At 40.8% G+C, this 12,245-nt stretch overlaps 1 protein-coding gene across 6 annotated transcripts in view; it reads left to right on the top strand.

Moving 5' to 3' along the window:
• KIF6 (kinesin family member 6) overlaps nt 1-12,245 on the top strand; it is a 421,799-nt gene that overhangs the window by 154,913 nt on the left and 254,641 nt on the right. For all 6 annotated transcript variants that reach the window (XM_024983810.2, XM_024983806.2, XM_024983811.2 and 3 more), the window contains exon 7: nt 3,617-3,823. In XM_024983810.2, the coding sequence (XP_024839578.1) occupies nt 3,617-3,823 (207 nt within the window). The remainder of the gene's footprint in view (nt 1-3,616; nt 3,824-12,245) is intronic.

Raw genomic sequence — 12,245 nt, 5'->3', positions numbered from 1 at the left:
TGCATTTTACTCTTCTGTAGCTTATTCATCTTTCCACCGCAAGATGTCCGTTTAGGTTGTACATCTTGCATCACCTTCTTGCTGCCCTAAGCAGTGCTGCAGTGACTTTTGTCTCTGTCTCCCTCTGCCTCTGTCTCTTTCCCCTATAATGTGCCCGGCCCAGGTTTCCCTTTTGGAAATACTCCTAGTGAAGTGAAATTAAGTGTTAACTGCTCAGTCATGTCCAACTCTTTGCCACCCATAGACTGTAGCAGACCGGGCTCTTCTGTCCATGGTATTCTCCAGGCCAGAATACAGGAATGGGTTGCCATTTCCTTCTCCAGGGGATCTTCCTGACCCAGGGACCCAACCTGGGTCTCCGGCATTGCAGGCAGATTCTTTACCATCTGAGCCTGACCAGTGGTCAGTCTATTATTGCTGGCTTGCAGGTCATAGGGAATTCTCTCTCAAAAAAAAAAAAAAGAGTTTTAATTTGCAATCTTACCAGCAGTATATAATATTTCGACTTCCTTATATCTTTACAAATACTTGTTTTGTTGGACTTTATTTCTTACATTTTTTCTGATCTGATGGAGGTGAATGAAATAGTTAATTATTGGATTTTAATTACTTGTCTTGAGTATTTGTAAGCCTGAGCATTTTTTCAAAGACATGTTGACCGTATTCAGGTTTCCTCTTTATAGGATACATATTTATATCCTTTGCTCATTGTTTTCTGAGTTGTTTGTCTTTCTCTTATTGTTTTGTGGGGGTTCTGTATTTCAAATGTTAGTCTTTTGTCAGCCACATATACTGCTAATATCACCTCTCAGTCTTTTAACTTTATGGTAGATATCACGGCTTCCCAAGTGGCTCAGTGGTAAAGAATCCGCCTGCCAGTGCAGCAGACATCGGTTCAATCCCTGGGTTGGAAAGATCCCTGGGAAAGGAAATGGCAACCCCCTCCAGGATTCTTGCCTGGGAAATCCCATGGACAGAGGAGCCTGGCGAGCTGCAGTCCATGGGGTCGAAAAAGGTCAGACACAACTGATTTACCGAACAGCAGCAGCAGCAGATATCATCACACGGAAGTTCTTTAATTTTGGATTATTTGATCAAGTATTTCAAATCCATTCATTTTTGTGTTTGATGTTTTTTCATAGGTTATCTATTACTACCTTGGGTTGATTACAATATGCTGCTATATTTTAAGGTTAAAATTGTGTTATTTCCTTCAAAAAAGCAACAACCAGACTTGTGTACATCTCCTGATAAAAAGATGCACCGCCACTGGTAGTCTTGCTAAAGGGATAGGATGTAAGTCTGGTCAAGCCCTTGATCCCGCTGCTGATACCCAAGAAATAGAGCTGACAGGACAAGTTGAACTCTGCCATGAGAACGTATGCAGTTGGCAAAGCGCAGACTGAGAAACTTCGGTCAAATGGCTCAAGTTCTGCAGCAGATACGTTGTAAAGGAAACAAGGGGTGGAAAGGGAACCTGTGGATGGAATGAGAATCCAACACTTCTCAAGCTAAAAACCTAAGGACAAAACTAAAACTATAGTATCTAAGGATGCGTACTTAAGTGATAAAACCCAATGAAACCTAAGAAAGGGATTACTACAGAGTCGGGAAGAAAATGTTTATTTGGGGGAGAGGATTAGGATGGGTCTTCTGAGGTGCCTGGCAGAATTGTTGTTTGACCTGCTGCTGCTGCTAAGTTGCTTCAGTTGTGTCCGACTCTGTGCGACCCCATAGATGGCAGCCCACCAGGCTCCCGTCCCTGGGATTCTCCAGGCAAGAACACTGGAGTGGGTTGCCATTTCCTTCTCCAATGCATGAAAGTGAAATGTGAAAAGTGAAGTCGCTCAGTCGTGTCCAACTCTTCTCGACCCCATGGACTGCAGCCTACCAGACTCCTCCATCTGTGGGATTTTCCAGGCAAGAGTACTGGAGTGGGGTGCCATTTCCTTAGGAGGTAGTTAACAGGATGTTTGCCTTGTATAAGTCATTTTGCTAAACTAAAAGGAAAAAAAAAAGAAGTTGTGTTATTTCGCACATAAATCTTTATACATTCTGGCATTTATTTATGTGTATAGTGTGAGAAAGCAATCTAAATTTACATTTTCAAGACAGATAGCCCATTATTCTGGAGAAGGCAATGGCACCCCACTCCAGTACTCTTGCCTGGAAAATCCCATGGACGGAGGAGCCTGGTGGGCTGCAGTCCATGGGGTTGCAAAGAGTCAGACACGACTGAGCGACTTCACTTTCACTTTTCACTTTCATGCATTGGAGAAGGCAATGGCAACCCACTCCAGTGTTCTTGCCTGGAGACTCCCAGGGACGAGGGAGCCTGATGGGCTGCCGTCTATGGGGTCGCACAGAGTCAGACACGACTGAAGCGACTTAGCAGTAGCAGCCCATTATTCCAACACCATTTGTTAATAAGTCCATCCTTCCTCCTCTGTGCTATGATGTCACCTAGGAACTTAGGCAGAGTTCCTTAAATGAGCATAGCATGTTTCACTGACCTAGTTATCTGCTCCTGCAGCAGTACCACTCTGTTTTAATTACTCTAGTGTTATGATTATCCCTGGATATATAGCAAGACAAGACTCTTTTCCTTATTATTCTTTCACAGAATTGGTTTTGATTATTTTCAATATTTGCTCTCCCATCTCATTTTTAGAATTAATTTGTTTTGCGCTGTAAGCAAAACCAACAGCATTTGTATTTCAATTGCATTGAGTATATTGCTTAATAGAGAGAGATTAATACAGAGATTAATTTTGGATTTTCTCATCCATGAAATGGTATATTAATATCTGGCACCTCAATTTTTCAGGTTTCCATTTTGTCCTCTTTAATATTATTTTATCATTTTCCTTGTAAATTGCATATCTTTTATAAGATTAATCTCTTATTATCTCATCATCTTTGTTGCTATTATGAATAATATATTTCCTGATTAATTGTTGCTGGATTATTAGAACTTTACTGATTTCTCGTATTTATCTTTCATCCAACAACCATGCTCATCTTTTTAGTCCTTAACAGTTTATTTGTAGATGTTCTTGCATTCTCTTTGTAAACCACAGTATTTTCTGTGTATAAGACACTTGAATTTCTTCTTTTCTATTACTATGCCTCATATTTTTTCCTTGTTTATTCTTTTGAGTGGGAGCCCCAATTCCGTGTTGGCTAGTAGCAGTGATGTTAGGTATCCTTGCCTGTGGATGGTGTTTACATTTGTGGAATGAACTCTCTCAATGCGCCCATTCCCAGCTCTTTTCTTATGAAATTCACAATGAACATTTTCAGTATGGCCAGCCAAAGTTAAGATACGGACTGTGGTCGTGTAACAGGGTAAACTTATCGTATTGTTTAAAAAGACCCAAGCTTTGCCTCACTCAACCTCTCACTTTCTGAATGAACCCACCCATATCTGTTATCAGTCATTCAGGAGGTTAACACACTGAAAGTAATTCATATTAAGGATCTCCGCATCTTTACTCCATTTGAAAGTATTCACTTCACGGGAAATGTCTTATCAGTGGAAATATACATGTAAATCTGTTGATAGTCTTCCAAAATTCTCATTGTTCGCATTTGTTTTACAACTTATTTATTATAGACTCCTATGAACCAAGCTTCAACCCGTTCTCACTGCATCTTCACCATTCACCTGTCAAGCAAGGAACCAGGATCTGCAACCGTGAGACACGCCAAGCTGCATTTGGTGGACCTGGCTGGCTCAGAGCGGGTTGCCAAGACTGGAGTCGGAGGCCAGCTTCTGACAGAGGCCAAGTATATCAACTTGTCACTGCATTACTTAGAACAGGTAATCAGTTGGGGTAGGATGACCTATACCTACCATTTTAATAAATGTTATTTATTTGTAACTGGAGGATAATTGCTTTCCAATGTTGTATTGGTTTCTGCCATCACCATGAGTCAGCCCTAGGTATATATATATGTCCCCTCCCTCTTGAATCTCCCTCCTTGTGACCATGTACATAGCATCAGGCATTCTACTAGCATTTTGGCCCTGTTTTGTGTCTCAAAATAAAACATATATGATGTAAAATTATATTATATTGTGGTGATATATATATATATATAATGTCACATTTACCACTTTGCTAATTTTTAAGCGTACAATTCAGCAACATCAAGTGCATTCAAAATGTTGTACAATCATCACCACCATCCATTTCCAGAAGTCTCATAATCCCAAACAGAAACTCTGTACCCATTAAACAGTAATGCCCATCTCTTTATACTCCCAGCCCCATCATGCCTATTCTGCTTTCAGCTGCTATGAATTTGCCTATTCCATATACTCCTGTAAGTAGAATTATACGATGTTTGTCCTTTTGTGTCTGATTTCTTTCACTTAGCATAACTGCAAGACCCATCCATGTTTTTGCATGTATTGGACTGTCCTTCCTTTTTTAAAGTGCTTGTTTACTTATTTGGCTGCACTGAGTCTTAGTTGTGGCATGTGGGATCTTCACTGTGTCACGTGGGCTCTTTCGTTGAAATGCATGGACTCTCTAGTTGTGGCCCAGAGGTTCGGTAGTTGCAGCACAGGCTCCAGAGCACTCTGGCTTCAGTGGTTGAGGCACCCGGGCTAGTTGCTCCATGGTATGTGGGATTTAATTCCCCAACCAGGGATTGATCTGCGTCCTCTACATTGAAAGTGTGGAAGTGTAGATATTGTGGTTGCTCAGTCTCTAAATCATGTCTGACTCTGCAACCCCATAGACTGCGGCATGCCAGGCTTCCCTGTCCTTCAGTATCTCCCAGAGTTTGCTCAAACTCATGTTCATTGAGTCAGTGATGCTATCCAATCATCTCATCCTCTGTCACCCCCTTCCTACCCTCAGTCTTTCCCAGCATCAGGGTTTTTTCCAATAAGTCAGCTCTTCCCATCAGGTAGCCAAAGTTCTGGAACTTCATCTTCAGCATCAGCCCTTCCAATGAATATTCACAATTGATTTCCTTTAGGATTGACTGCTTTGATCTCCTTGTAGACCAAAGGACTCTCAAAAGTCTTCTCCAACACCACAGTTCAAAAACATCACTTCTTTGACACTCAACCTTCTTTATGGTCCAACTCTCACATCCATACATGACTACTGGATAAACCATAGCTTTGACTATACAAACTTTTGTTGGCAAAGTGATGTCTCTGCTTTCTAATATGCTGCCTAGGTTTTTCATAGCTTTCCTTCCAAGGAGCAAGTGTCTTTTAGTTTCATGGCTGCAGTTACCATGGGACCATTTCATGGCAAATAGATGTCATGGTCTTAGTTTTTTGAACTAAGTTGAGTTTTAAGCCAGCTTTTTTACTCTCCTCTTTCATGCTTATCAAGAGACTCTTTACATCCTCTTCACTTTCTGCCATTAGAGTGGTATCATTTGCATATCTGAGGTTGTTGATATTTCTCCCAGGAATCTTGATTCCAGCTTGTGATTCATCTAGCCCAGCATTTCCCATAATGTACTCTGCATTTAATAAGTTAAATAAGCAGAATGACAGAGCATCATTTCCACTTTTCCCCAGCTGCTTCATTCTTTCTAGAGGTATCTCTCTGCTCTTCCTCCTTCATTCTTTCTAGAGGTATCTCTCTGCTCTTCCTCAGTAGCATACGAACCTAGGGCTTATCTTCTGGTGTCATATCTTTTTGCCTTTTCATACTGTTCCTGGGATTTTTGAGGCAAGAATACTGGAGTGAGTTGCCATTCCTTCCTGTGGACCACGTTTTGTCAGAACTCTCCACTGTGACCTGTCTGTCTTGGGTGGCCCTGCATGGCATAACTTCATGCTCATAACTTCATTGAGTTGCACAAGCCCCTTCACCACAACAAGGCCATGATCCATGAAGGGGGAATGTAGATATAAATATATCCTATTTTGTTGATGAACATGACTTCTTTTGTCCTTTCGGCTCTTGTGAATAATGCTGCTATCAACATTGGGGTAGCTACTATAATTCTGTATAAACATTTCATTTAAACCTCAGAACAGTTGAGCACTGGACGTATTAGTTATTACCCCCCATCTTATAGTTTTTATAACTCATGTCCTCCCTAGGCCTTCCAAAGATCATGTAGCTAGTGGTGAGATAAGGATTTGAACCTCGAATTGCTTGACTCCAAAGCCTGTGCTTTTTTTTTTTTTTTTTAAACCCTTGCTTATTGTTTTTATTGTAAAATTAGTAGTGGGTATGAATATAAGAAACACCCTCCATGGCCTATTTGTTTCGGGCTGGTAGATTAGCTGTGAGGCCATAATGTGGAGACGACCAGTATCTTTTCCACTTGTGGTGACTTCATCTGGTGGTGATTCTGACCCTGCACTGGTTCTGTTTATCTAGCTTCCCTCCCTGTCCCCACTCCAGGTTTACTATAGTCCGTCCCAGTGCATGCTCAATTTTTAATTTCTGAGTTTTATTCCAAGGGCAAAGAAAGCTCATCTGAATTTTGCTAAATAAATCTTCCAGAAAAAAAAAAAATCTCTCTGAAAGGAGCGAATTGAATTAAATTTCTTAAGTTCCTTTCAGCTCTGTGAGTATAAACGCTGTGAGTTGAATGTTAAAGATGGCAACTAATTCCAAGAATAAAAAAAGAGAAACATGATCAAAAGCTAGAGTGGAGAAATACAGAGAACATTGGCAAGGCAGAATGATTTGTTGATGAATGTTGGAGACTGAAAGATTTGGGGAAAAAATACTTTTTTTTTTTAAAGCTGCCTAATGAACCCTTTTGAGAATGATGTTGTCCTGATGTTAAATGCTTTCTAATGGCCAAGTTGGCTGAGAAAGTAGTTTGAGAGAAACCTAAGGGAACTCTCTGTGAACAAGGCACAGACAATAGGGCTCTGAGTAAATGAACCCCAGTAATGCAGCACCCCGAGATTAAGGCCTGTGTGTTGTTCAGATAGTGTTTCTGACAATAGTCAGCATTTCTGGACTCCTTCTTGCTCATATATTACATTCTAATTTTACTTAACAGATCTTGTTACTTTGCAGGATGTTTATATAACACTGATATGAAAACATAATGAACTACATTCAAAGTGCTTTTTTTCAAAATATACCTACTTGTTTCAGATGTTAGCATTGTCCTTTAACTCCCATTAGATCTTTCCATTCATGTGAAATTGTATTTATATTTGCTAGTTGAACCAAAATTTTCACTAATTATAATCACTCAAGAAAAACATTCTGCTCCTAATCCTTTCTTTTTTCTTCACTCATTCTATACAATCTTTGCAAGCTGTTACTTGTTATTAAAACTCTTCCTCTCCCTACCTTTCTTCACTTCAAAATTCTTGTACCATCAGCCTCATGTAAGTAGTCATGGTGGCATTTGATTTTCTGTGTAGCTAGTTTATTTAACAGATATTTAGATGGAGCAATAATGTGCCGAGGACTGCGCTAGGTCCTGGAGCACAGCGCTGAACAAAATTGGAAAAGGTCCTTGCCCTGAAGTCCTCACGGTCCAGTGGAGGGGGACACACTTTGAATAAGTAATCTAAATAAGGATACTTATATAATATAAGAATAAACCTGGCTGTAATCCTGATGGGAGCCTGAAGAGCAAGTCCAAGGGGCGAGAAGAGCTTGTCCTGGGGGACTGGACTTAGAGTGAGAGGGGGGAGTTAATGCAAGTTCTCTTGGGGCTGATGCAAAGCGGACATCTGAGGGATGAGTCGGAGTGAGCCCAGCCAGGAGGTGGGGTCAGGGCATGTCGGACAGTGAGAACCAGGAGCCTGTTGGCCCTTAGCTCCCACCAGGGGATTGACTCACCCAGGGTCCTGGTAACATTCACATGTTGTTGGCTTTTGGCTCTCCAAATGTAACTTATCCGTTTCATAGACACTGGCTGCATCGCTGCAGCCATTAGCTCTTTACTCTGATGTACAAGTGTCTTCATGGAGGTCATGGCATAAAATAATGGAGAGAGGGAGAGAAGGAACAGATCAGCAAACGAGGAAAGAAGAGCATAAATATGGAAAAATGCAGTGTGTGCACATGGGTATGTGGGGTTGAGTAAACCTAGAAGCTGCTGCCATAGAGAATGTAAGAGGACAGTAGACAAATATTGGAATTTTACACAGACAAGTGAGAGGCTACCAAGGAATACCTGGGAATGAGAATAATAAAAAGAATGAGCAGATACTGTTGATGAAATAACAGAATTCAAGGACTTTTATAAAGAAAGTTTCCTTATGAAGGACTTAATTATGAGGCTATGAGACTGGAAGTATAACACAATTTAGTTTAATCAGCTTCATCCATTCATTCAGAAAATGGTGATTGAGTGTCCACTGGGTGCTACAAGTTACATTAGGCAATGGGGATCGACTTATGATTGAGAAATAGTCTGTGCTACCATGTCATTCAGTGAAAGAGCCAGGCGTATAAACAAGTGCTCGAAGGGCAGGAAGAGAAAAGCGTGAAACTCATGTAGAGGTTGGTGACGAATGACATCTTTTCTGTCTCAGTTTCAATATATAAGATGGAGATAGACTAGGAAAAGACAGTTTGGTAACCATTCTTACATGAATTAACCCACACTTGGTATAGAAAATCCATGTGATTGTAACTGCTCCCTGGACAATACTGAAAGACCTTACACCTGCTCGCAGGGCACAGCCGTTCTGAGTTGAATGTACCTCATTATGCTCAGAAGTAAGTAAATTTCTGCGTGCCCGAGTACTGTTGGTTTTGGAGTTTTCCTTGTGTATGTAGTACTTTTTCCAAAAAGTCTCCTTGAAAACATTTTAAGCCACAATAACAGGGTACATCTTGGCCCTAGAAATCGAGCCCTAGGAGAAAAAGGAAGGAGCCATGCATACTTGTTCCAACCAGAAGCTTCACCAAGCACTCCTCGGGTGACCCCGGGTCTCTGTCAGGCCAAACATCAAGTGCGAAACCACTGAAAACAGAGAGTGTTTGCTCTGCACTTGCACAGAAATCAGAATCTGGGTCACCCCTGCCAGTTAGCCAACATGAGTGGGACTTTTTCAGTGTCTCTTTCCACTTGGCTTCCACTGGATTTGCTGCATTCAGGAGAGAAAGCTCACGGTGCCGTGCTAGTTGTAACTCTGTCGGTTTTCTCGGGGGATAATCTTCCATGGACATCTGAGCTCTTTATTTTTTTAAAGGTTTCATTTTTTTTAATAAGATTTGCCTTAATGTGGACCATTTTAAAAGTATTTATTGAATTTGTTACATAACTGTTTCTTTTTTATGTTCTCTAAGTACTTAGAAAACTCTTAGGTATTTAATTGATGATTCATAAACAGTAATGATGAATCATTATGAACTGATGCTTCATAAACAGTACGCTACCCTCTCTGCATATCTGTCAGACCAGCACCTGTTTGGTCTTGTGTTTGGTGTTTGGGTCACCCTTGCCTGTTTCAGGTATTTGTCCCCTGGTTCTTAGGATCCAGAGCTCTACTCAGCGCCCCATGCTACCACCTTGCCTGTCAGACTGTAGTCCACCATATTCCTTACTTTCCTTCCACTTACACTGACACTTAGTTTTCCCACATCTACTACTAATGACCCTGACAGTTTTCCTAGGTAAAACTAATTAAGCCACTCATTCATTCATTCATATTCATTTAACAGAAAAGTATTGAGATTGTGTTATATTACTCAGATTTCTTAGTTGCAAACTGGGAAATTCACTCTAGCTAATTTAAGTGGCAGAGAGTTTATGAAACATAAAGAATCTCGAGAAAAATTAGAAAACTGGGCCGGGGTATGACCCAGCTAGGAGCAGAGCAACTGAGAGAGACTTCTAAGCAGAGCTCTGAATGGCTCTGTTAAACACTGCTGTTATCACCACTGCATATGTAGGACATTAGGTCCTAGTTCTCAGAACCTTCTCTGTAGCTGCCTCGAAAGAACCAGATGCCACTGCCATACTAATCTCCTGCAAAATGGTCTTCCTACTTATGGCCTCCAATCTCATCTGTTGTTGTTCTGTCACTAAGTCATGTCTGACTCTGTAGCACACCAGGCTCCTCTGTCCTCCAGTATCTCCCAGAGTTAGCTCTTATTCATGTCCATTGAGTCAGTGATGCCATCTAACCATCTCATCCTCTGCCACCCTGTTCTCCTTTTGCCTTCAATCTTTCCCAGCATCCCAGGGTCTTTTCCAATGAGTCAGCTCTTTTGCATCAAGTGACCCAAGTATTGGGACTGGAGCTTTAGTAACAGTCCTTCCAATAAATATTTGGGCTTGATTTCCTTTAGGATTGACTGGTTTGATCTCCTTGCATTTCAAGGGACTCTCAAGAGTCTCCTCCAGCACCACAGTTCAAAAGCATCAATTCTTCAGCACCCAGACTTCTTTGTGGCCCAGCACACCCATAGATGACTACTGGGAAAACCATAGCTTTGACTATATGCATCTTTGTCAGCAAAATGATGTCTCTGCTTTTTAATGTGCTGTATAGGCTTGTCATAACTTTCCTTCCAAGGAGCAAGAAACCTTAATTCCATGGCTGCAGTCACAATCCACAGTGATTTTGGAGCCCAAGAAAATAAAATCTGTCACTGCTTCCACTTTTTCCTCTTCTATTTGCCTTGAAGTGATAGGACCAGATGCCATGATCTTAGTTTTCTGAATGTTGAATTTTAAACCAGGTTTTTCACTCTCCTCAAGAAATAGTTCCTCTTCACTTTCTGTCATTAGAGGGGTATTATTTGCATATCTTAGGTTGATCTTTCTCCTTGCAATCTTGATTCCAGCTTGTGATTCATCAAGCCTGGCATTTTGCATGATGTACTCTGCATATAAGTTAAATAAGCAGGGTGACAATATACAGCTTTGTCATACTCTTTTTCCAATTTTGAACCAGTCAGTTGTCCCATGTAAGGTTCTAGCTGTTGCTTCTTGACCCACACACAGATTTCTCAGGAGACAGGTAAGGTGGTCTGGTATTCCCAATTCTTTAAGAATTTTCCACAGTTCATTGTGATCCATACAGTGGATTCACTAAGCTTTTGCATAATGAATGAAGCAGAAGTAGATGTTTTTCTGGAATTCCTTTGCTTTCTCTCCGCCAATGGATGTTGGCAACTTAATCTCTGGTTCCTCTGCACTTTCTAAACCCAGTTTGTACATCTGGAAGTTCTTGGTTCACAAACTGCTGAAACCTAGCTTGAACGATTTTGGAGCATACCCTTACTAGCATGAGAAATGAGCGCAATTGTATGGTAGTTTGAACATTCTGTGGCATTGCCCTTCTTTGGGACTGGAATGAAAACTGGCCTTTTCCAGTCCTGTGGCCATTGCTGAGTTTTCCAAATCTCTCTTATTATCTCTCCTTGCTGTTCTCTAAAACTCTATGTTGTGATGGGTGTATCTTTTTTTTCTCCCTTGCCTGTCACTTCTCTTCTTTTCTCAGCTATTTGTAAAGCCTCCTCAGACAACCACTTGGCCTTCTTGCATTTCTTTTTCTTGGGGGTGGTTTTAGTCATTCTGTACTATGTTACGAACCTCTGTGCGTAGTTCTTCAAGCACTCTCCCTACCAAATCTAATCCCTTGAATCTGTTTGTCACCTGGCCTAGTGATTTTTCCCTACTTTCTTCAAATTAAACCTGAATTTTGCAGAAAAGAGCTAATGATCTCAGCCATAGTCAGCTCCACGTCTTGTTTTTGCTGACTGTATAGAGCTTTTTCATCTTCAGCTTCAAAGAACACAATCAATCTGATTTCATTATTGACCATCTGTTGATGTCTATGTGTACAGTTGTCTCTTGGGTTGCTGGAAAAGTGTGTTTGCTATGACCAGCATGTTCTCTTGATAAAACTGTTTTCCCTTGCCCTGCTTTATTTTGTATTCTAAGGCCAAACTTGCCTGTTATGCTGGTATTTCTCAACTTCCTATTTTTGCATTCCAATCCCCTATGATAAAAAGAACATCTTTTTTTTGGTATTAGTTCTAGAAGGTCTTGTAGATCTTCATAGAACTGGTCAACTTCAGCTTCTAGGGCATCAGTGGTTGGGGCATAGACTTGGGTTGCTGTGATGTTACATGGTTCGCTTTGAAAATAAACTGGGATCTTCCTGTTTATTTTTGAGGTCAGACTCTTCTGTTGATTATGAGGGCTACTCCATTTCTTCTAAGGGATTCTTGCCCACAGTAGTAAATATAATGGTCATCTGAATTAAATTCACCCACTCCCATCCATTTTAGTTCACTGATTCCTAAGATGTTGATATCCAATCT

This window comes from Bos taurus, chromosome 23 (assembly GCF_002263795.3).
Source record: "Bos taurus isolate L1 Dominette 01449 registration number 42190680 breed Hereford chromosome 23, ARS-UCD2.0, whole genome shotgun sequence".
Classification (NCBI taxonomy): Eukaryota; Metazoa; Chordata; class Mammalia; order Artiodactyla; family Bovidae; genus Bos; species Bos taurus.
The sequence above is the reverse complement of the archived record's forward strand: the minus strand, read 5'-3'. Positions and strand labels throughout refer to the sequence as shown.